This window comes from Oppia nitens, unplaced genomic scaffold (genome assembly GCF_028296485.1).
Source record: "Oppia nitens isolate AA-2021 unplaced genomic scaffold, nextdenovo-longstitch-racon4-pilon3 scaffold5_pilon_pilon_pilon, whole genome shotgun sequence".
Lineage (NCBI taxonomy): Eukaryota > Metazoa > Arthropoda > Arachnida > Sarcoptiformes > Oppiidae > Oppia > Oppia nitens.
The window spans coordinates 7,097,328-7,121,538 of NW_026533243.1; the positions used below are offsets into that span (position 1 = coordinate 7,097,328).

Genomic DNA, 24,211 nt, shown 5'->3' on the forward strand with positions numbered 1-24,211 from the left:
AATGAGTTGATGGAAAAATAATAAACAGATAGATTGGGATATAAGTTATATATTGATATTATACTTATATATATATAGAGGGACTGTTGGCTGATTGTGGTGCGAGTGAATACCCATTTAAACTTATAGTCATTTCTCGATAGCAATTGTCGTATATATATATATATATATGAAACTGAATGAGGCCTCAGATCAATGAAGGAGAACATATGCATTGCACACCTTATGCATGACTGATCCCTATAAGTAGTGAACCACTGTTTCTTCATAAAACTGACCCTAAATTATATGGTAGGCGACGATGACTTGCCATTCATTCATTGAGATTGTCTATTCATGGGTTCTCTTTTATTTCTTTTCAAATATCATATCATCCCTCTCTTTCACTACAATATCAAAGCAAATAATAAAGCATTTTCTGAAAATATCTTTACATTTTTTTGAGAGTTGAAATAACCATAAAATTATAAAAGTTATAAATAAGAAAATAACGAAAAAAATTGTACATCAAATGCATTGCGTGGGAATCGCTATTAGCTTACATTACTATATGCATTGTATAAACCGTTAATTAAGATTCAATTGAAAAATGAGTTCTGATTTTTTCATTCATACCCTATCTATTGAATAGTATTTTATTATAACTAATACTACTATATGTTCATTACATTTATTTAAGTGAATGAACATCAAGTCAAGTGTTCATCAAATAAGCCAATTTGTTATGAATACTAAATACTATTTTTTAAATAATTTACTAACTATTTAGTTACACGAGATTAACGTTAGTTTTGAGACAGTCATAAACGTCAATAGACTTAATAAGCGGACAGTGATATCGACCTCATAAAAGTGTGTCCACCACAGGGAACACACATTGATGGCGAGGAAGACGTTTTGCAATTTAGTTTTGCAATCTATCTATTAGTTTCTTAAAACAATATATTAAATGTAGATCTCATTTACACACAATAGCATAACTACTGTATATGTGTGCAGATGAGTCTAGATATCATCTCATCAGTTGTTTTAAGCCCAGTAGTAAAGTTTGGCAACAATCTAATGAGACTCACGGGTAAATACAAGTGCTGGTGAAGTTGCACCCAAAGGTATTAGACAATGTCCTCACCAATTGCTGCCATAAGAGAATTTCCAGTCCACAAGATATGTAATACCAATGGAATCGCTGGACATTAAAAGTAGAAGAGAAACCAATACTCAAGAGATTTGATACACAAACTAATTCTCTCTTTTTTTTCTTTTGCTTTAATATCTTTAGGTCTAAAAAACTCTGGACTTTACTTCTTCTCTTTACTCAGCGATGTATGAGAATTGTGAACAAAGTTTTAGCAAATTGTGATAATAATAGCAGTAATAATAATAACAATAATAACGGAATACTTTAATGACAATAGAAATGACCTTTACTTAAATCTCACACATAATAATAATAATAATAATAATAATAATCAAAAAACTTTATACTAGAAAAAGGTTCGGTTAGTACAACACTAAAGTTCGGGTATTCGACCCGTTGACCCCTAAAAGTCGGGTAATACTATAGTAATAGACTTCCATTGAGTGTCAGTTTTATGTTTAACTCAGACAAAATACAGATCAATAAATAAGAAAAATTTCAAAAGTGGCGGAACCCACTATATTTTTAGTTGACTACTTTAAATGTTACAAAAAGTACCTAATAATTGTAAAAACAGTTTTAAAAATAAACCCCAAATCAAGGTAATATCCAATACTATTATTCCTAAACAATCCAACTAAAAGCCAGGGTTTGTGCAAAACTTCACACAATACTACTTACAATACAATACAAACTAAAGTATAGTTTAATAACAATACAATAAAAATATTATACAGTATTTTATATACAATGGTGACGCTATTTTGCTCTTATAATGGATATATAATTTTTATAATACTGTATTTACAGTACAAGTCTAGCATTTTGTAAAACTGTCGGTTACACAATCATCTAGTTTATTACAAATAAAAAATATATTTAAATAATTATTTAACATTATAATATTTAGTATAAATGTACTGAAACAGTACAACTATTAATATTATTATATCTTTAATTAATTTAATCATCATTTAAGCCAACACATAATTTTTTAAAACATAAAAAGTATTTTTATACTTAATATATAAATAGAAAAAAGTCGTGAACACGTTTTCAATTATGATAATACAGTACTTAAAAAAATATACTGTATTTTATTACAAGCACTGCTATAATATTACTATTAAATTTATATCATATAGTGTATGATAAGCAAGATGTATGATAAACTAAATTTTTAATAAAAAAAAGGTTAATTTGGGTTAATTTAAAATTATATTTAAGTTTTTAATATATGAAGTGTAAGACAAATAACATTTCTAATTATTTAAGATAAATTTTAAATATTATATAATGTTAATACACTATTGTATATGTAATAAAATTTAGTAAAATTAAACTTTTACAATAAACAAAATAAAAAATAATGTTAGACAAAAAATGTCAATTTAGATGACCTAGTTAATAGCAGACTAMAATTAATTGGAAAATCATTTTTTGGCGGCAAATTAACAATATTTATATGATATACAGCATTTAGATATAATTTGTTTGTTTTAGTTTATTGTATCATAAACTTATAATAATAGTAATATATCGTATTTTGTAAATTATTGTAATATACTGTAGTATTGGCAGTTCATATTTTATTATTTATAAATTTATGATCACTCAGAGACAAACAAACACATAAAGAAAGAGAGAGAGAGAGAGAGAGAGAGAGAGAGAGAGAGAGAGAGAGAGAGAGAATGATAGAAATAAAGTGATTTACTTTCAAATGTGGATAATAGCTATATTTAAAATTGAATATAATTTAAAAAGTCGGCATAAAAATATAAAAGAAGCAAAATATAGTATATATTTGGCTAAAATGAAATTAAGTCATTAAATCAATAACACCTGACTCCTGGTTACTGGAAAATAGTGTGGTGTGGGTATAGTAGTGGGTATAGCTATGGGTATAGTTATGGGTCTGACAGTGTGTCTGCCACTACCAGATGATGATCATTGCTGAGCATAAGTTAGTGCTATGTTAATGAAGCTGTCTTTTAGCTCTGGTTGAACCAAAAATATTAAGATAGATATATGTATTGTATATAATAAGTCAGTGGTGTATGTGTTGAATGCACACACGTATTGATCAGTTGTTGGTTTTGAAGGGCAACGGGTGGTCAGCACAGAGAGTAATACTTAACTCGTAGTGTGAGTGAACATATATATAGTGTGTGTGTGTGTGAGCAGAGAGCAGTACAGCGCCAGCACCCAGTAAGCGGTCTCTGGCAATGCTGACCAGCGGGTGATCGGTTCGCTGTGGGAGATATCAGAGCGAATCCCAACAGGAATCCCAAACCCAAAGGGGAGTCTCAGATAGAAATCGTATATATAAGCCGTGCCTTAATTTTACTCCTCGTTTTTGAAGTTTTAATAATTTTCGGGAAAACTTTAACTTTATTTAACTAGTGGTGTGGTATTCACTTTTAGGACTTCCTCTCTCTCTCTCTCTCTCTCTCTCTCTCTCTCTCTCTCTCTCTCTCTCTCTCTCTCTCTCTCTGTTTCTGTATGTGTGGTGTATTTCTTAAAACTTTGACAGTGGATAGTAGTACCGTAGTAGTAGTAATATTGGTATTACAGTATAAGCACAATATGTAATGTTAAGACAGTGATGGCTGTGATGGCAGTGTATATATGAATTGAATCGCAAGAGACTATAAGTTTATATAAAAGTTAAGATGAAATTCCAGAAGAGCTTTGTTGCAGACCTAAAGCTAAAAGCTTAACGCAAATAGAAAACAGACATATATTGGGAAAGAGATGTATGAGATGTATGTATGGCATCACAACTCAAATATGCATAATATAGCCGTTCAGTCAGTCCCAAGGGTTTCGTCACATCGACTGAAAATTTGCTTTAAAACTTTTAAGGCAGGAAAGGGAACAATTTTGTTATGCCATACATAATGTAGTCAATGCTATAAATGTATAAAAGATAGTCACTGCAATTATATGGATATATATGCCATAAGTATAACAGCATAACATTCCCAACACACACCTAAACCATTGCATAATCTGATGCTCTAATGGAAACATGTATGAGGTTTGAGGCGTTATATGTAATATACAGTACATTATTAGCGTTAAAGACAGTAATGCTAACTCAAAGTAACCGATTCCTCTAAATTGCAATACTCTCTAAATACCAATACTCCCGACTTTACTTCCTTTATGAACAATGAATCCACTCATTTATAAAGATTCAAAGGTAGTGAGTGAGTGAGTGAGTGAGTGAGTGAGTGAGTGAGTGTGTGAGAGAGAGAAAGAGAGAGAGAGAGAGCTGAGCTGTTGGAGAGATGTGATAAAAGTGATGCCTGAAACCAACATTGAGTATTGACTGACAAAATGTATTCACTTAAATGTCTGTCGTCTCTATCTTTTTCTTTCATTCATTGCTTATATTTACTAAAACCTATCTCTTTATGTAACTGTATGTATATATGAATATACAGTATATAATGTACTGTATGTGAAAAGAGAGTGATAAGTAAAGGGAGAGTCAAAAACTCTTTGACTCCCATGAGATGAACAGCAAAACTGCATATCTTATCCTCAAAAAAGTTGGAGAATTTATTTATTAAACACATATCTGTGCTCTCAGTCATCTGGGATTAGTTGCCATTGGATACGATAGTGGAGTGAAAACGCGTGCACTTCTTCTTCATAGGTATGTCTCAGTAGTGGCGAAAACATGCAAATTATATGACAGAATACGACGAAAACTACATTCCCTAAGGATTTTCCAATCTCTCAATATATGTGTGCTATAGTAATGGCAAACCAGATCTCTCTATGTATTACAATATATATGCATTTTTATGCCGCAAATACTATTCAACCGTAAGACCTGAGCACTGGTGTACTGTATATCAAAGCACATCCTTTAATACTTTACTTTAGTCTCTTTAACTATTGTGACTTAACTAACGTTTGTCTTAAATTTGGTAACATTTTATTTTATTTTTTTGGTTAATCCATCTGATGAGACATTGCGGTTTGCATTTGATAACAATACACTCAATCAAATTATTGTCATCATTGATACCAGGGTGGGGTGAGATAATACTTAACATTAATTTCAATTCAACCAATTTAAATAAATTAAGTATCTATTATAAAAATTCTAATATAGTGTAAACTTCAAATTAAAAATACATGTAATATTGTAAATAATAAATCTATAAGGAATATTTTTTAATATTAATGTACTCAATAAAATACAATAGCAAATAAAATATTATAAACATTAAATTATAATATTCTTATTAAAAATAATAAATTAAAATAATAATATATAATAATAGTGTAATTTTATTTTTAGCAACTTATGTAATATATGTATATGTTCATATATGATTATATCATATAATAGCAAGTTAAATAAGCTATGAACTAGATAATAATAATAATAATAATAATAATAATAATGGCGTTAAATTTTAGGTGTACTTTAATTATGTATTGTCATGAAATTCATATTAAACTTAATCTAAAGTCTGCTATAAATTATTATATTGTTTGACTATTATTTTTTCTTTAATTTAAGATTTCTATTATAGCAATAAATATATTATTATTACATTAAATAATATACAGAATACAACAATTATATACTGTAATATTGATCTAATTTGTCTAATTAAAAAAAATATATTTATCATATTTTTAATAAATATATAGTGAACTACTAATTTAAATCAAGATAATTCATAACATAAAAAATGTTTTAAATAAGTCATAAATAAATTTAGTGCTGAGTTAGCAATGTTTTTGTTGAGCACATATATTACACAGTAGTATATTAATACTGTACATACCATCTACTGTGTATAAAATACTGTATATATAGCAAATAAATATATATATACATATATATTAATAATAATATATTAATATTGTATAATATACTAAAAACTGTGTCTCATATCAGTTATCACTTGAGTTGCTGAGAATAAATGAACAAAAAAATTGAGAGTACAGTACAGTACTGGTGGGTGTTAACAGTATATACAGTTTATGATAGTATATGTTTCATACCGTACCTTAAGGTGTTATACTGTATGCTATACACTGTATATAATATATAATATACAAGTCATAACTGTTTATGAAAAAAAACTTTCAATTCATTAATAAAAATATATATTTCTTAATCAATTTCATTTTCTATAAATTATTAGATGCAATATATTTGAAGAGAACAAGTTATGCATAAAACTATACATTAAGTCAAGTTTGCATTTATGATAAGCAAATCTAACTCTTTAGTGAATTTAGTTGAAAAAAAATTTAGTTAAAAAACTTACAAATGAAAAGAATTGTGAGGTTTGGGTATAAGAGGTTATACTCTAAGAAGTACAACAAAATTATGATTTCCCCAATGGTAAGGCCATATAAGGCTATATACTATATATATTGGTATATCTCTATACAACTATTTTTTCAGTCTCTAAACTCCAAGTAGTGCTGCTTAACAGTGATAACAAGCCACTCAATACACAAGGGAATCACACTTTCACTCACTCACCCGCTCATTCACAACACACACCAGTCTATCCTTTTTTTCTATTTTTTTGCATTTTTTGGGATGAAAATTACGAATCAATAAATAGTTGGCTAAGAAATGATAGCTTCAGTTAGTCTATGCATATGTGATGCACCAAATGTTAGGTGATGTATATTATAATAATAAAAAAGATATGTATATATATATTTATATTATTGCATATATTGTAAATTTGCTAAACTAAAAGCTTAAATATGTTAAAATCAGAAATGGAAAACCAGTTCATTAAGATTTATGATTCATACATAAATGCATACATTTCTCTGTATATATATATTATAATATATATGATAATAATAAAACTTATTTTTATGGTAAGTCTCTAAAAAGGATTTACAAAATTGTATTATATGTGAAAATGTTTGCCACAAACCATGATTTGGGCGCTCATCCAGTGGTTCGTCCAATGAATTTAAGTCCTGTTTGGTTAAGGAACGGGTTTTTATAATGACTTGTCTACTGTGTTGTGTCGTCGGTGATGAAGAAGATATAAGCGATGAATCAGATAAATCAGGTGATGAAGAGGCCGTTAGTCGCAGTTTATTATTCATTAATTGATTTGCTTTCACATCATTTTCCTCATCACTTGAAGATAAGGGAACCACAACGTGATGCAGCTCTGAGACACAGTCTATATAACATAAAATGACATYAAATGACATATCGTTTAATATATACATTATATATAAGTTATGTATGTTTTATATGTAATATTGAATTCAGTGAGTATTTATATAAGACATAAAAAACTAATGAAAAAGAATAAGAAAGACAAACGGCATGAATGATGTCTATTCAAAACTAAAGACTTATTAATGAAAATGTATTCAATTTACAGACAACCAGTCATTAGTTATAGTCATTGAATTTTTCTAATCAAAAGGTAAATATAAGATTAATATTAAAAAACAAAAATAATGCATACGTTTGAAGGCACGCGGTTTGGCCTGTTTTCGGCGTCTGGAGGTCGATGTCGAACTGCTAGTTGTCGTTACTGTTATTATGGATGATGTCTGTGCTGGTGGTGATAGTAGAGTTGGTGTCACTCCTCTTTCACATAAACATAGCTGAGAATCGGACATCTCTTTGTTTATATAATAGTTTTTTTACTTATAATAAGTGAAAACTTATTGATGTTTTTCTTGACTGTTGTCACTTCTCTATCTAATGTCTAGAGTGGCGTCACTTTCACACACAACTCTCCCTTCACTTAGTTAAGCATTGGTGACAAAGTAATTGAGACAACATTGGAAAGGCATGTCTCGCACCACAACAATCATCAACTGTTTTCAGTAATGTATATCATAGAGAATATACCGAAACGGCTGTGAATGTCATGCAAAAGTAACCACCAATTTTGACGTCATGTGAGCGCAGCATCGCTACAAATACAGACACCAGAGTCAGCGCCAGTTGTAAGCAGAATAGCTGTTTGGATGGTTAACAACAGCCAAAACCGACTGCACACTAACTCCGAGTGCAAATGCAAACCAAAAACTCTAACTCCAAGTGCTGTATGTATGTGTGTGTCTGTGATGTACTGTTAGCTTTGTAGCCCTGGAGTATTGGCCAGAGATATATAGCATTAGGAATATAGAGGCGCTTCTCTTATATTGATCCTCAAAGGGATTCAATATTGAAATCCCGAGAGAAATGCATTCCTTTATGCGATCAAAATCAGTGCATCACTCATGTATGTGCCCTACCATTGCTTTGTCAGCTCTCAATGTTCACCCTCTCCTTCAAACTTCAGGCTTACCATAAAATTACTTTTATTTCGATTTCATTCCCATTTAAGCCTTCTTGAGCTCTATTCCTGTCTCATCTACTTCTTTGTCATTCCATTGGCTTCTGGATTCTTATTACAGCATTCCCTGACTGTCTGACTGTCCATTTCAAACAATACTAAATACAATTCATTTAATATCTGTGATAAAGTATTTGCCACTAATCTTAAGTGGACAGTCAGTCAAATACAGAAAGTAATGTATAAATGCTTTTAAATATTAAGGATTCCAATAGATTCCAAACATTCACCTGTTGTTGGCTTCATATTGACATATATTGACTACTGTTTCCAAACTTACCAATACGTTCACCAATATTGAGTAAAAAAATATGAATAGATAGAAAAATGGAGAGAAAGAGAGAGAGAGAGAGAGAGATAGAGAGAGAGAGATAGATAGATAGATAGATAGATAGATAGATAGAGAGAGAGAGCGAGAGAGAGAGAGAGAGAGAGAGAGAGAGAGAGAGAGAGAGATGTATAATTAACAACTAAAATAAGCCGCAAACTAATGAACCGCTTCTTTAGATAACACCATCACTCGAGAAGTCAGTGAAACGATTATTGATTGCCTTTCAGTGTATCGACTAATGCATACATAAAACAACAAACAAATCTCATGCCTTTCACTCTCACACTCAGACACACACACACACACACACTATATCTCCACAAATCATCAATTTTTAATCCTCTAAATCTAATTATGTGAATAAAATTTGGTGAATTCAATAAAAATACTGTTTAAAAATTAAATTCTTATAAATTTTATTCAATGCTCTAATAAAATAGAAACTAAAAATATTGCTTTTTTGGTCAACAATTTTGATGATAATAATACACAGTATTTTATTTGGATTTTAAAAATATTTAATTAGATGCCATAAATACTGTAGTATTGATTTATAATTTAAAATAAATTGAATGACAATTTTTGAGCAAATAAATTGCAAAACACGAAAGAAACAAAAAAATATTATAAATTGCATTATTATGGCATCAAATTCTGTTGTGTAATATATTGTAGTTTTGTATTGTATTGTTAAGGCATAGCTATTGTCAACATAAGTGAGAGATATTTGAAAGCATTGTTGCAATAGTGAGATATGGGTTGACTATTCATATGAAATAATGCATTGAAATGTTAGGAACAGTTAGTTATTTGTAATATACTTCTTATGCAACGACTACTCCCTTCGGCATTGAGTTGTCTAATGTTTTGGAGTGAATTTGCCGTATATTTCGTGGACAAAGTTTTGATGCATTTGGGAATTGTCTCTAATGTTAAGGGAATGGGATTTGTTGTCAAACCTTATATAATGCAACATAAAAGCTCTCTCTCTCTCTCTCTCTCTCTCTCTCTCTCTCTCTCTTTCTCTCTTTTGAAAAGTGAAGTTTACCAATATATTTGATGCATTATGATATACTATTTTTATAAAGTCAACTATACATTATGTATCAGGAAGTGGATAAATAAACAAAAGGAATTCCAGGTTAACCTGGATAGTTTTTTTTAAAAAATATATATAATTCTACACTAAACAATATTACAGTATAAATTAATATAGTAATTTATATTAATTTAACTAATAAACAAAAATAATATTTTTTTAACTAATTAATTATAAATTTTCTTTAAATATAATTTTTATTTTAAATTTTATAATTGATATCTCAATCATTGTAATTATTCTGGTGATATATAGTGTAAATAGTACTATACAGTATATATGATATTATACTTAATCCCAAATATATGATATATTGTTTAAATTTCAGATTTTTATTAATATTTATATAAATTAATGTAAAATTAATAGATATATAATCAACTGGGCATAAATTTTGATCTAAATATAATAAAAATTATCAATTGTATTTGAATAAATTCAATTATTCCATAAAAACAAATAATATTAAAATTATAAATAATAACTTTTTAAAGATAATAGATATAAAAATATTTATTATTTAATTCAACTAATTTATTCAGACACCTAAATATTTGTTATTATATTTAAAATGTTAAATGTGTGATATACTAAAAAATTAAAACTGTCCACAACTCATATCTATAACATACAGTACATCTCAATAATTTTTTAGATATTAAAATATATATATATTATATAATATCAATACATACTGTATATTTTAAAAGTGTTGAGTTATACAACTTAAGTATCAATGTTAAAGATTTGAAAGCCTAATGTAATGTTAGATAGAGTTGATGTCTCAGTGAATAAATATAGTGAACACAAACCACAACTAATATTTATGATATTTTCACAGATAGACAGGTATAACATAAAGCATTAGACATATAGTTTAGTATTAGTATTACTTTAGAGATATTATATGGCTTTAAGTAAATGAATTATTAATATATAATATATTTACAGTAATGTAATATAATTGACTGCTTAAACAACGATTATATTTATGAACTAATATAATGACCAAATTTATCAGTAATTCAGTTAGTTTATGTAATTGCTATTTAGATCAAAATATATTAAAAATCAATAATGTCAAGGTAAGTCTAATATTTATTTTTTAAAAATCCACTTTATAAACATTGTTTATTTTACATAATTATTATTAAATTAGTAAATCTATGTTATAATAATGTTTAAATTATAAATATTCAGATAAAATAATTGAGAATATTTTAGTTAACAATTTATTATTTTATTATTATATCATTTATTATACTGTAATTTAATTGTCATAATCACAAAATATTAAAAAGCAATAAACATATCCCAGAATATTGTATGTAATATCCAGAGTTATCCTCATATTATTGTCACCATACAGTATATGTGACATTATCTTAGGTTCTCATGACTCACCTTAACTTCCAGAGGATTGTCAGCAAAAACAGCAGAGAGAGAGAGAGAGAGAGAGAGAGAGAGAGAGAGAGAGAGAGAGAGAGAGACATAAAGATCGGTATAGCGTTTAATTAATCACGCGATGACTGTTAATGTCGTCAGTCATCGCCAATAATTGTATGTATTATTAGACAAACAGGAGATGAGTTGGTTTAGGTCTTCTCTCCCACAAAACAAACGTGAGATAAGTCTTAATGAGTCATACAATAGACATACAATTGCTAAAAGAGGACTAAAATTTATAATTATATTAATTACAAACGCATTCATAAAAACGTTTTTATTTAAAGGTTTCGTTTGTCAGACAATCTCCTCATTCAATGAATACATGGATACTATATGAATGCTTTACAACTAATTAAATGTGATATTATATTAAATTTTATTATACTGTAGTTAACAAAAATGGCTATTATAACCTATTATAATTTGTTTGTATTAAAAATTGTTTGTTGAGTTATATATTGACATTACTTCACTGTCTCATGAAATTTATTTTTTATGAATAAACATTTTTATATAATATAAATTATATAAAATTACTTTCAATGTTATTATAAATATATATTTTTTCTAAAAATATTGAAAATCTTAAAGTTTGAAACTTTGCCGACATTGCATAAGTCTAATGAAAAGTGATCACATTTGAAGCGTTTAATTGAAAATTTTGTTAAAAATCAAACAATCACTTCAAAAGATATCATATACAGTAAAACTATAAAGTGGTGTTTATTTGGTGAAAAGATATGACAGGTTTGGTCATTAAAAAAGCCATAGGACTGGACTTAATGCCAAATCATTGGTGCGGATCATTAATTATAAGTCCCTTTTCAATGATAGACTAACACCGGTGTTCCTCTCGACAACTCTTCAAACAAATTATTGTCAGATTTTAGAAAAAGAAAGAAAGAAAGAAAGAAAGAGAGAGAGAGAGAGAGAGAGAGAGAGAGGTTTTAATTAAAAAATAAGCTTATCATTAACGACACAAAACTTAAATTATGATTAAGATTTTATATAATTGTCCGCTTTTTAAGACAATACATACAAGGTTTGTATATAGACTTAAATAAAGTTTAACTCAATGACAAAAAATAACTCAAATAATAATCATAATAATATTTATCACATGATATGTTTGCGACTGGATATCATGTCATATAAATATAACTTAAGTAAAAACAAAACAAAAATGAAATAATAAGAGTAGTGAGGAGAGAGAGAGAGAGAGAGAGAGAGAGAGAGAGAGAGAGAGAGAGAGGGTCAATGGCTTATAAAACAAATAATAATAATAAAAAATTGAAAAAACTTTTACAATATACTGTATTTATTATTTTTTGTTATGTATTTTTAGGTCCATTAAAAAACTAAAATATACTCATATTTTGTGTCAAATCATGGGTTTATTTAGTAAAACAATTTTGTTTGATATAACATTGTCAATGTTATGATACATTGATTTACTCCCATTTAATTTTGCGACACCACTAGAAAAAAAATTGTTTATTGATGCTATTTTTGTTTATAATTTTTTTGATTAAACACACACATATGAAAATAGAAAATTTGTATAAAATTATTTAAATATAAATAATCTTAGAAATTTGTATCAATTATTTTTGTTTTGTGTGTTTTTTTTATTATATAACATATTATTTTTTAATAATAAATTAAAAATTCAAGATTCCAAGCTAAATCAGCTAATAATAAATAAATAATAAATAATACGAAAAATAATTTGTTAAAAATCCTTAATAACAAATACTGAAAAATAATTTTATATTATTAATATATAAAACATTTTTTAATTTTAAATAATTATTTTACAAATATCTATTATTTGCATACTATTAATTTTAACTGCATTCACAAAAATATAAAATTATTATGTTATCATCTAATAAAAATCCATGTCAATATACAAATATTTTCCTAAAATGATTTAACTGATAAACATTTTATAAACATTTAAAATTAAATATATACTATTTTATTAATTTTTAAAAAATATTTTCATTATTAGTATGAAAAATTGCAAACAAAATATTAAAAATTAATTTGTAATAAAAAAATTATTCAATTAAACAGAATTTATGAGTAAAATTTTATTTAATATCTTTATTATAAATTAATCCATATTATAAAAAGCTAGAATGAGAGATTATCATATTTGTCAATTTTAATAATAATAATAATAACAATACATGTAATTGTAAACATTTATTTATGAATATTTAAATCTTATTTAAATAAAGCAAAAATTCACATTTATTTTAACTGTTTTTGTATGCTAAAATGTATTTAAAGTAAATGTTAAAATAATAAAAAAATTTACATAATTATAATGTGATAGCTATAAACTTAGGGATCATCATTACAGCAATTAAATTATGATTATCTCTCTCTCTCTCTCTCTCTCTCTCTCTCTCTCTCTCACACACACACACACACACACACACACACACACACACACACACACACACACACACACACACACACACACACACACACACACACACACACACACACACACACACACACACACACTCATAATGTAATATAGTGTTACATATGAGTTGTGGATAAAATCATCATAAAAATAATAATACTACTAATAATATTATAATAAAGTTATTTTTTAAAGAGTGGTATTTGTTTGTTAAGTCAATTCAAACAAAATTTTTATCACTTCCTCGAGGGAACAATTCTTAGGGGTTAAAGAAACTACTGGTTTGGTGTCCACACAAAAACAACAAATTGAGAGTGAATTGAATTCATAATATTATATCATACATACCTGTGTAATACAAATTGTATATAAATAGTCAAATCAAATATAATATATATTTATTTATATAAAATATTTGAAATATTCACACAAATCAATTGCTATGAGAGATATAACAAGACTTATGACAAGTCGGCTAATGATTTGAATCAACATTTAAAAAACCACACATTTTTCGCAAACTTTTCAACAAATTTATCATAATTTTTGGTAATAAAAATTCATAATAAAAAATTAAATCGATATTTATCTCTCAACACTAATTAATACACTAAATCTAAATAAATTGGTATTAAGTTTCAGACAAATGAAACACAAAATAAAAATAATATTTCAAAAAACTGTCATTTGTGCTAATTATGATGTTTTTAATTAATTTTAATTATTAATCATAATATATATGTAAAATTCAAAAATGTATGAAAACATAATCTTTTTTACAGAAAAAAAGTTATATTATTTATGATATGATTTAATCTTTTCTAATCTTATACAGTATTAAACTGTATTTAATTTATACTGTATTCACAGTCAACTGTCTCTCTATTATGAAAGACAAATGTATTGTTGAGTTGACACGTAATGTATGTAATATTAAATGAATATAAAGTCAATTGTTTTATTATAAGCATTGCATAACATTTGAAATATAATAAATAAAACATTAGTTTTGTTAAAACAATTTGTTTCAAAAATATATGATATTTTGTGAATACAATTGTTAATTGAAATACAAATAATAATAACTGAAATCAATGTCTGAATCAGTTCAGCAAAAGTCAGTTCACATGAATTGGAGTTATGTTTGCAATCATTTGACACAACAGTTGCAGTCAAATGAAGACTTCTGGTCTGAATACAAGACGTTGACCACAAACGCTGATAAAGTAAAACATTGTTTGACTCAGCCGTCGATCACCAAACTTGTCGGCGATTACATATCGGTCGTCGGTTCGGCAAAACATCGCAAGTATTGGGAAAAAGCCAAAGAGTTTCGCATTGAAGGCAATGATTGGTTCCGCAAAAAGTGCTACGAAGAGGCCATCGAGACTTATAATCAGGTCTTTAATATTAATTGATAATAACGTTTTGACTTTTATAATAACAAATTGATATTTTAAAGGCAATACTGTTTGCACCGCTTCCAGACTCGAGTCTACCCAAAGAAGCCAATGAAGAATTGTCGCTGAGTTTTGCCAACCGATCGGCAGTTTTTTATTACTTAAAACAATACGACAATTGTTTGCACGATATCAACAAAGCTATCAAATTTGATTACCCGTTGAATACAACTAAACTATATCTCAGAAAAGCTAATTGTTTGGCACTGAAGAGCTGTTACGGTATGGCTAAGAGTGTCATCGATTCACAAGAGTTCAAAGCAAATAAAATTCAAGACAAACACATTGAGAGTCAGATTAATACCTTATTAAAGACAATTGAATCGAAAGGAGCCAGAGATCCATCCAATTGTGTAAATACAACGAAACCTAAAGGCGATCTTAAATTTGTTAGCAATGAGTTGATGCCAAACGCTAGTGAAATGCTTACAATGACTACTTCTGAGACAAAAGGCAGATATATTATCGCCAATCAAGACATCAATCTATCGGATATGCTTTTCATAGAAACGCCTTACGCTTCGGTATTGTTGCCTCAATATTACATAAATCATTGTCACCACTGTTACGGAAAACTTGTGGATAAGCCAATGGTTCCCTGTTTAAAGTGCTCACAAGTCAGATACTGTAGTGACAAATGTGTTATCGATGGTTGGCATGAATGTCATGAGTATGAGTGTGGATATCTCGATATAATGCATGACATCGGTATCGCACATTTGGCTCTTCGTATTTTACTGGTTTGTGGTGTCGATAAAGCTATACAATTGTCGTCAACATCAGTCTCACAAACATTGTCGACACCTAATAGCGATGCATATCTATCTGTTTGGTCGTTAGTCGATCACACAAACGATTTCAAACCAGAAGATAGTCTTAATTACTCTTTAGTAGCAATACTGTTGTTATTTGTAATCAAAAAGTTTGAACTAATATCCAGTAAATCAGAAAACTATGAGTCTTTGGGAGGCATTATCTTAAAACATATTCTTCAGCTTATAACCAATGGTCATTCAATAGCATCGATGGAGTTTATTGGACAGTCATCTAACTTGTGTTTTCAAGACCGACGCATAGCTACTGCCATATATCCAACTGTTAGTCTAATGAATCATTCATGTGATCCAAATGTGATTGCAATTTATGACAAAAAGCAACTTATAGTTAGAGCTGCCAAACCTATTGCTAAAGGACAAGAAGTGATGAACTGTTACGGACCTCACTGTAAGAGAATGTCGCTTAAAGACAGACAAACGGCTCTTTTAGAGCAATACTTCTTTACATGTGATTGCAGTTCGTGTTCAACGGGTTTGGAGGATAAGAGTCGCGCTCTTCAATGCAATCGATGTAAAGATGCAATTATTTTAGACAAAGAATCTAAAGATAATCGTATAATTTGTCTCAACTGCAAGAAAGACGATTTTGATGTCAAAGCAATGCTCCAGAATGTCCAAAAAGGTCTCACATTATTGGCTGATGGATCCAAACTCATAGACAATCAAAATTACGCCAACGCAGAAACAACACTATTGAAATCCCTTGAAATACTGGATCAAGTCTTGTACTCTAAGAACAGAAGTTTAGGTAAAGTGAAGGACGAATTGTGTCGCTGTTACAATCAACTCGAACAGTGGTCAAAGTCTGTCCAATATTGCCGCGAAAGTGTCCACATTGTCACCGAAGTGTTCGGCGACTCAAGTATTGAGATGTCCAACGAATTGATTAAATTAAGTGAATTGGAGTTTGAATTCATGAATAATGTCGAAGGTATTGACGAAAGTATCAAAGCGGCCGACATTTGTCTGGTGACCACTGCGAAGGCCATCAAACTGTTGAACAACTATACTGTTCCCGGCGATCACAACAGTCCACAAATGCAAGAAATCAAACGTTTAGAGGAAAGACTGATGTATTGTAATATGTTTTCCAAACAGTTCCAGAAGAAAGAGCTGTGATTACATCCAGATGGACAAAGTCACTAAAATTTATTTATTTTTATGTAATTAAAGAAAATTTATTTTTATTAATTAAAATATTTTATTTTGCATAAATTCCAGTAATTATATAATAAAAATTGTTTCATAAGATGTATGAATCTATATAAATATAATATACATAATTACTTTTAAGGTAATTGTTAACAATACTAATAGATATAATGGTTATAAATCAGAGTAATTTAATATGTGATTAAATCACATAATTCATGGTTTTGTCACTTCGCCGGTAATTTATCATCACATTAACCATTAGATTAACACAAAAAAATAACAAACAAATTACAACTTACTGTTTGAATCATTGATAATTCACACTATCATCACAACCACGTGTTATCTGAAAACAAAAACAATTTTTAAATACAATTTATCTAAACATTTGTTAATTTAATAAAATAAAAACATTTCAATTAATATCAGAATTAACGAAAGTGTCCCCAAAGATGTTTCAGAAGACCGTCGTGTTTATCATCATTTGATTAAATTAATTCATTATATCTTAATTACTATAAGACATACCATTCATTCAATCTTCATCTTTGTCCACGTGTTGGACATGTGAGCGCTTCCGGTGTTTATTACAATTGGCAAATTATGCCATCAGTGGATCAAATTCATGTCATTTTCATGATAACCACATCCACGTCTTTTAGTAGTGTCAATCGTATCTATAGTTCAATATAAATATCATATATTGTTATAATGTTTGGATCAAATATTTTAAGTGATTCAAAAAAAAATTATAATCAGACATCCAAGGAAGTTAAACTTAATCAATTTATTATCATATCGCTAGTATAATAATGTCATCATATTATCACTTTATATATATATATAATAATTAGTTTATAATTAATTACTTACAATCATTGTCTTTAGCAGACCATTGATGACCATTAGATTCATAACAAAGACAACCTAATGTTAGCAGTGATTGAAATGAAATGAAATGTGAAAATACACGACACGTGTGTTAAGTATTAAATAGTTTAGGCATTGCTTTCATTGAGAGACTCTTAATAGCAATGCATTCATAAATAACATAACATTTTGTTGTTTTCATTTACAATACATGTATAAAGAAAATGCAGAAAACGTTTGTTTTTATGATTGTATCTAAAAATTTAAACAATTGATTGATTTTTTTGTGTATAGCTTTCACTGTATTGTCGAAACTGTAAACACTTTTTTACATCAGAGGAATATTCTGTTTACATGAATATTCTGGTAATTATAAGAAATAGAATAAATTTAATAGTAATTTATTTAATGAAATTTAAATCAATTATATTATTATTATATAGTTTATTATAAATTAATTTATATAATATATTCTCAAAATATTTTTATATGTTATGATATTCTGTAAATTTATGTTATTTTTTATGAAAACCTGTATACATGTTATGCATATATATTCATAGCGTCAGGAATTTGAAATAAAAAGTGAAAAAAGATATATTAATTGATTTATTGATTATAATTGTGTATCCAATAGGAGTCGTCGGATACCATCCCTGAAGGCATAAGACAGCAAAAACTCCTGACATTTGCGCCGTCAGACAATTCAACAGTTGTTTTCAATTGAATTTTTAATGCATTTTCAAGGATTCAATCATTCAATTCGTAGACTTAGCCATCAAATTACTTACCATTCATTAAAGTCATCATTTAGTACATCGACGACACATAAGAAAATGTCATCTAAACGATCATCAAAACTGGGAGAAGAAGAGAGACGAACCAAATTGGATCCGCTGTTGAAGGAGAAGAATTGGTCGCTCGATGGCAGCGGAAGAGATGCTATCAAAAAGCAGTTTCTTTTCAAAGATTTTAATGAAGCGTTTGGTTTTATGACACGAGTGGCTCTTAAGGCCGACCGTATGGATCACCATCCGGAGTGGTTCAATGTCTATAATAAAGTGGACATCACTTTGTCATCACATGATGTCAGTGGTATCAGTGACCGGGACATCAATTTAGCACAATTTATTGAAGAGTGCTATCAGTCTTATAAATAATTTATTTTTGTCTGCCATTCATTAGTAAATATATTATTTACGGTTAACTACTGATAAGTTTTGAATCAAAACAGTCTATAATTGATTAGATTATGATTTGTATTGTTTATACATTTATTAAAACTTCAAAATGTTTTGTTATAAAATTATGTAATAAAATGATAATAAAAAAATCAATTGTTTTTTCTTTTGAATTTCTTTTTCATTTTTTTAATTTGAATTTCTTTTTCTTGTATTGTTTTATTTCTTTGATTTGATTTTATTGTTAGTTTATTCTTGTTTTTCGATTTCTTTTTCAACTTTTTCTTATTTATCTTAAGTTCGACCGTTTCATATGTCTGATGAATGGTCTGATTGTCATTATCATCGTTATCTTCAGTCCTCTTGATTACCACTGGTGTGAAATAAAAGAAGATTTTAATATAAATATATATCATAAATGTATTTCTATTATACCTCCGATATCTTCAGATGATTTAACTTCATTAGATGCTTGTATATTGACTATTGGTTCCACTTTTCTGGCATTTTTAACACATTTGATACCTAATCCTGTTAAATAACTGTCCAAAGTTTCGGGTAATATATATTCTATCTGTAAAATAATTTTGAATTATCTTATTTTAAATTATATGCAAAAACTTAGTAATAAAATTTATAAATTACATTATAATTTAATTTCTTTATCTTTAAATATTTTTTGAGTGAATTCAGTGGTCTATATATGTCAGTCATGTAAACGATGATTGCTTTATATAAAACACTAAAAATAAATAAATATTAATATTACAAAAATTTTAATTAAAATCTATATTAATAATATACTTTAATCGGGACAGCGCTGCGGTCATCATTAGRAAATGTGGCGTCAAATTTCCCGACCGAAGCCATGGTATACAATGACTGATTATAAAATATATAATATTATTATAAAATTTAAAAATTACGATAACAATAATAATATACAGTAGTATATTATCAATAATTATCAACACATTTGAATATTCAATAATTAATACCCGAATGCGTTCATTGAAACGATGATAAACTTTCGGTATATTTGTAGACTATTTACAAATAATTGCAAAAGTGATTCAATTTGTTGTTTAAACGGTAATAATATGCAACCACTGGTGGTGTCATATTTCTCTCTATATTATTATTATTGTTGTTAATAAAATAAATCATATATTTTTAATAAAACAGATATTAATCAATACATACTCGACTAATGTCTCAATTGTATTGTTCATCTCATCCAACAATTTTATATCCATTGCTTGAGACAAACATTTCTTTGTCTAATAAAATGATAAGAAAGTTATATTTAAATATGTATTTAAAGTTTATAAATACTTTAATAAATAGTTTTAATACATGTCTTAAATGTCGTGACACTCGAGCACTTCTCAGACGAATTGTAATCCTCTTGAGAACACTCCTGAAGACAACACATTCATCACTAATAGAGTCGCCCTTTAATATAGCATTCAATGCATTGAAACACTTGTTTATTGTCTCCATATCTTTCAATTCAAAAAATTTTAATGTTATTAATATATCAAACAATTTAATATTAAATTTTTATTTTTAAAATGTGATCATGCTCATTTTTATTAAAAACCCAATTCAATATTACCATTATTATTGACAATTGTCTGGTACTCTTGCCAGTTATGTTGAGCCATTTATAAATAATAGTTTATATTACTGAATATGACCTAGATCAATTAATATGATGATTTAAAAAATAGTTTTATTTTAATTGATTAATTTACCATGCACATTTAAATGTCAAAATATTAGTATTAAATATTAGAAATAATAGCAAACATGGAAATCATGTGATCATAGGGCGCAACATTTGAAGATATAGTTTATTAATAAATGTTTTTAAAAAAAATATTATTAATAATTTTATAAAAAGTTTAATAATATAGATTAATAACAAACTAAGAATTGTATAAAATTTTGATTTAATTATTAATTTCAATTTATTAGTTTAGTTATCATTATAATCAAAAGCATTGTTTGAAATATAGACTTAAATTTAGTGCCAACTTATGATTGCAAAAGTCAACGCAAACTCAATGCAAATAATTGAATACAAATCATAACAAACACATGCATTCATTCATTCAATAATATAAAAACTTTTTTTTTCAAATTGTATTTTATGTTTAAATGACAATTAATTTTTACAAAATAATATAATCATTGATTTATTAAATAAATTTTGATAAAAATATTTATCTATAAAATGTATTTAAGAAAATCACTGAAAGGTTTTCAATTAATGTAAGTTTTTATTTGCAATAAATTTACTCTCAATTTGTATTATTTTTTAATTAATTTTTTAACTGAAGTATCGGTCGACAAAAACTTGTGAATTGGTGTCAACTGAGTGCCACTCGAAGACATTTGAGTGATAATCGAGACAATGACGACAATTCAGAAGATAATATAATTAAAAGAGTTGACAAACAGATCGGTCGAGATTTGAAAACAACTGAAGAGTCACAAGAAGACAGATCTGTTCGCGCAGAACAATGTCTGAACCAATTGATTGATTCATTGAAGTCGAAACAAACGTTAGGTCCCAGCGATGAAAGACTAAAGAAAATATTGGCCAAACCAAAGACACACATCAGACAGAGTGCTAGAGAGGAGATCAAAGTTGACGATAAAATTGAAGACATTAGGAAGTAATGAATTTATCACAAGAATAGGAAATCAAGTTTTTTTCTAATGTCTTGTTTTGATTTGTTGACCAGATTTGCCGGTAATATTGATGAACGTCTGGTTTTGGCGGCTAAAGGTATCGCACGGACGCTGAGAGGCGAACAGTCGAAGCGTACTGAAGAAGATTTGATGAAATTATTGAAATTGCAAAACATTGAAACCAATTACGCAAAGAAGGGACGAATTCTGCCAAAAGAAAAATTATCGTCAGTTCAGATCTTTTTTTGATTATTTACTCAATTTAAATGATTTTTTATATTTTATTTAAATTTCAGATCAATTTTATCTGAAATGAAAGTTATTAAAGAAGAACCTAAAGAACAATATTTTACACCATTGGCACCAAAGGTCAGCAAAAATGAAAATACTGAAACAAATGACATATTTGGCAATAATAGCAAAAGAGGTAAAACTATCGCTGATTTTGTAATAAACGACGTGAACTTTGACGACAGTGACATCGGTATCAAAGTTCGGCACAAAACAGTCGCTGATTTCACGAATAATACAAATCCGTTTCAAGAGGAACTTAATTTTGAGTTCAGAGAAGGAACCAATCAATTGAAACAAACAAAACCATTTCAAAGACAAAGAAAGACTTATGTAGACATGGATTCAAAAGGACAGTCTGTTTCGCATTCATTAATGTCTGAAGATCTCGAAGAGATGACAGTATCGAAAACATTGTTTCAAAATAGACAAAAAAGACAGACCTCTTCGGGACAAAAACATAATTTGTTTACCGGTGAAGATATTGGCATATTTGAGGCCAATATGAAAGAGGCGGAAGATTTGCCAAAATTGTTAATTTGGGACAGACTTTTAGAGGAAGAGTTACGAGACGTTGTCGCACAGCCACCGATGAATGCGTTTGAAGAGATGATTCAATGGACTGAAGAGGGAAAACTATGGAAGTATCCGATAAATAACGAACAGGGTATGTCGTCTGTCATTATGACCTAACTGTCCCATCATATTGTTAGATGAGTTTAATGACTGTTTAAACAAAAATCTTTAAATATAGTGTCTATTAATAGAAAGAGAGCTAAAAAATAAACTTAGTTTCACTTTTAGTTTTAATGGTATTATGAAAAATATACTTCAAGTTTATGTGACACCAAATATGCTGTAAACAAATCAATCATTAGATTATTATTTAACATTTATTCGGTACACTATTTCTAACTTTTTTTTTGTTAACATTTTGTTGTTACTATAACTTAGATTTGCAAAATTTATAGTTTAAATTATTGAATAAATTTATTTTACTGTAGTTTGTTTTATTAGGATTTAAGTTATTTTTAGCATTATTTTGGGATAAAATTTAATTATAAATTACTTTTGATGATATATTTTCTATTTATTTAAACCACAGGTCTTGAAGAGGAAGAAAACGTTCCTTTCTATGAACACGTATTACTCGATCATCTTTTGGATGGCTTTCCTGAGTCGGGTCCCATCAGAAAGTTTATAGAGTTAGTAATCATCGGTTTGTCATCCAATCCATACATTTCTGTTGAACGAAAACACGCGACCGTTCAGTACTACAGACAATATTTTAACGAAAATAAAGACTTACTCCAAGTGGCCGGTGCTCTGACATCGGCTTGACTTTGATTAACATATTTATCTCACTTAACATAAAATTTATATAAAAATAGTTAATTTGTTTACAAAATAGTAGTCATATAATAATTTGCTTTTATTTTGAATAAATGTGAATTACAAATGTTTTTTCAAATTGTCTTTAATTAAAATTAAACAAACATTAAATCAAAATAAATCAAAATAAAATTGTTTACTGTATATAATAATAATAATTAGGCAGTGAAGTCTATTAATTTGATTTATGTTGATTTATATATCTATTCATATTTTAAAAATTTGTTTATTTAATTTTTATATGTCGTATATAAATGAGAGTATTTATTTTAAAACAAAATGCATTTTCACTAAATTTAGTAATCAAACATAAAATTTGATATATTTGTCAATTATTAAAATTAGCGATTAACACAAAAATTTATTTCTTACTCAAATCAAAATAGTGAAAATTTAAAGCCAAATAAAATTGTTTTTTTAAATATATCAAATCGTATCGGAATTTGAGACAAATAAAAGAGAGTAAAAAGCTTTTTAATAGTGTTTTTAAAAAACAGAA

The 24,211-nt window shown here is 27.8% G+C and overlaps 3 protein-coding genes and 1 long non-coding RNA gene across 4 annotated transcripts; 3 read left to right on the forward strand and 1 right to left on the reverse strand.

Annotated features, from left to right (window-relative positions):
• Positions 1-14,828: 14,828 nt before the first annotated feature.
• Positions 14,829-17,342, forward strand: LOC128961769 (SET and MYND domain-containing protein 4-like). The gene is made up of 2 exons (XM_054308037.1): positions 14,829-15,227; positions 15,290-17,342. The coding sequence occupies exons 1-2, from the start codon at positions 14,922-14,924 to the stop codon at positions 17,240-17,242; spliced, it is 2,259 nt and encodes a 752-aa protein (XP_054164012.1). The 5' UTR covers positions 14,829-14,921; the 3' UTR covers positions 17,243-17,342.
• A 120-nt stretch (positions 17,343-17,462) lies between these two features.
• Positions 17,463-18,270, reverse strand: LOC128961791 (uncharacterized). The gene is made up of 3 exons (XR_008484615.1): positions 18,152-18,270; positions 17,807-17,955; positions 17,463-17,624 (listed from the first exon to the last, which is right to left on the reverse strand). It is a non-coding gene; the product is annotated as an uncharacterized LOC128961791 (long non-coding RNA).
• Positions 18,271-18,400: 130 nt separating this feature from the next.
• Positions 18,401-19,321, forward strand: LOC128961786 (probable pterin-4-alpha-carbinolamine dehydratase). The gene is made up of 2 exons (XM_054308058.1): positions 18,401-18,514; positions 18,786-19,321. The coding sequence occupies exon 2, from the start codon at positions 18,883-18,885 to the stop codon at positions 19,306-19,308; it is 426 nt and encodes a 141-aa protein (XP_054164033.1). The 5' UTR covers positions 18,401-18,514; positions 18,786-18,882; the 3' UTR covers positions 19,309-19,321.
• Positions 19,322-21,439: 2,118 nt separating this feature from the next.
• LOC128961396 (uncharacterized) lies at positions 21,440-23,729 on the forward strand. The gene is made up of 5 exons (XM_054307631.1): positions 21,440-21,606; positions 21,675-22,013; positions 22,083-22,256; positions 22,326-22,987; positions 23,426-23,729. The coding sequence occupies exons 1-5, from the start codon at positions 21,569-21,571 to the stop codon at positions 23,659-23,661; spliced, it is 1,449 nt and encodes a 482-aa protein (XP_054163606.1). The 5' UTR covers positions 21,440-21,568; the 3' UTR covers positions 23,662-23,729.
• Positions 23,730-24,211: the final 482 nt, after the last annotated feature.

Bases quoted from the DNA above. Each gene is read 5' to 3' on its own strand.
- LOC128961769 (XM_054308037.1), top strand. From the start codon at position 14,922: ATGTCTGAATCAGTTCAGCAAAAGTCAGTTCACATGAATTGGAGTTAT. The intron at 15,228-15,289 runs GTCTTTAATATT...GATATTTTAAAG, and splicing joins CCATCGAGACTTATAATCAG to GCAATACTGTTTGCACCGCT.
- LOC128961786 (XM_054308058.1), top strand. From the start codon at position 18,883: ATGCATTTTCAAGGATTCAATCATTCAATTCGTAGACTTAGCCATCAA.
- LOC128961396 (XM_054307631.1), top strand. From the start codon at position 21,569: ATGTATTTAAGAAAATCACTGAAAGGTTTTCAATTAAT. The intron at 21,607-21,674 runs GTAAGTTTTTAT...TTTTAACTGAAG, and splicing joins CTGAAAGGTTTTCAATTAAT to TATCGGTCGACAAAAACTTG. The intron at 22,988-23,425 runs GTATGTCGTCTG...TTTAAACCACAG, and splicing joins TCCGATAAATAACGAACAGG to GTCTTGAAGAGGAAGAAAAC.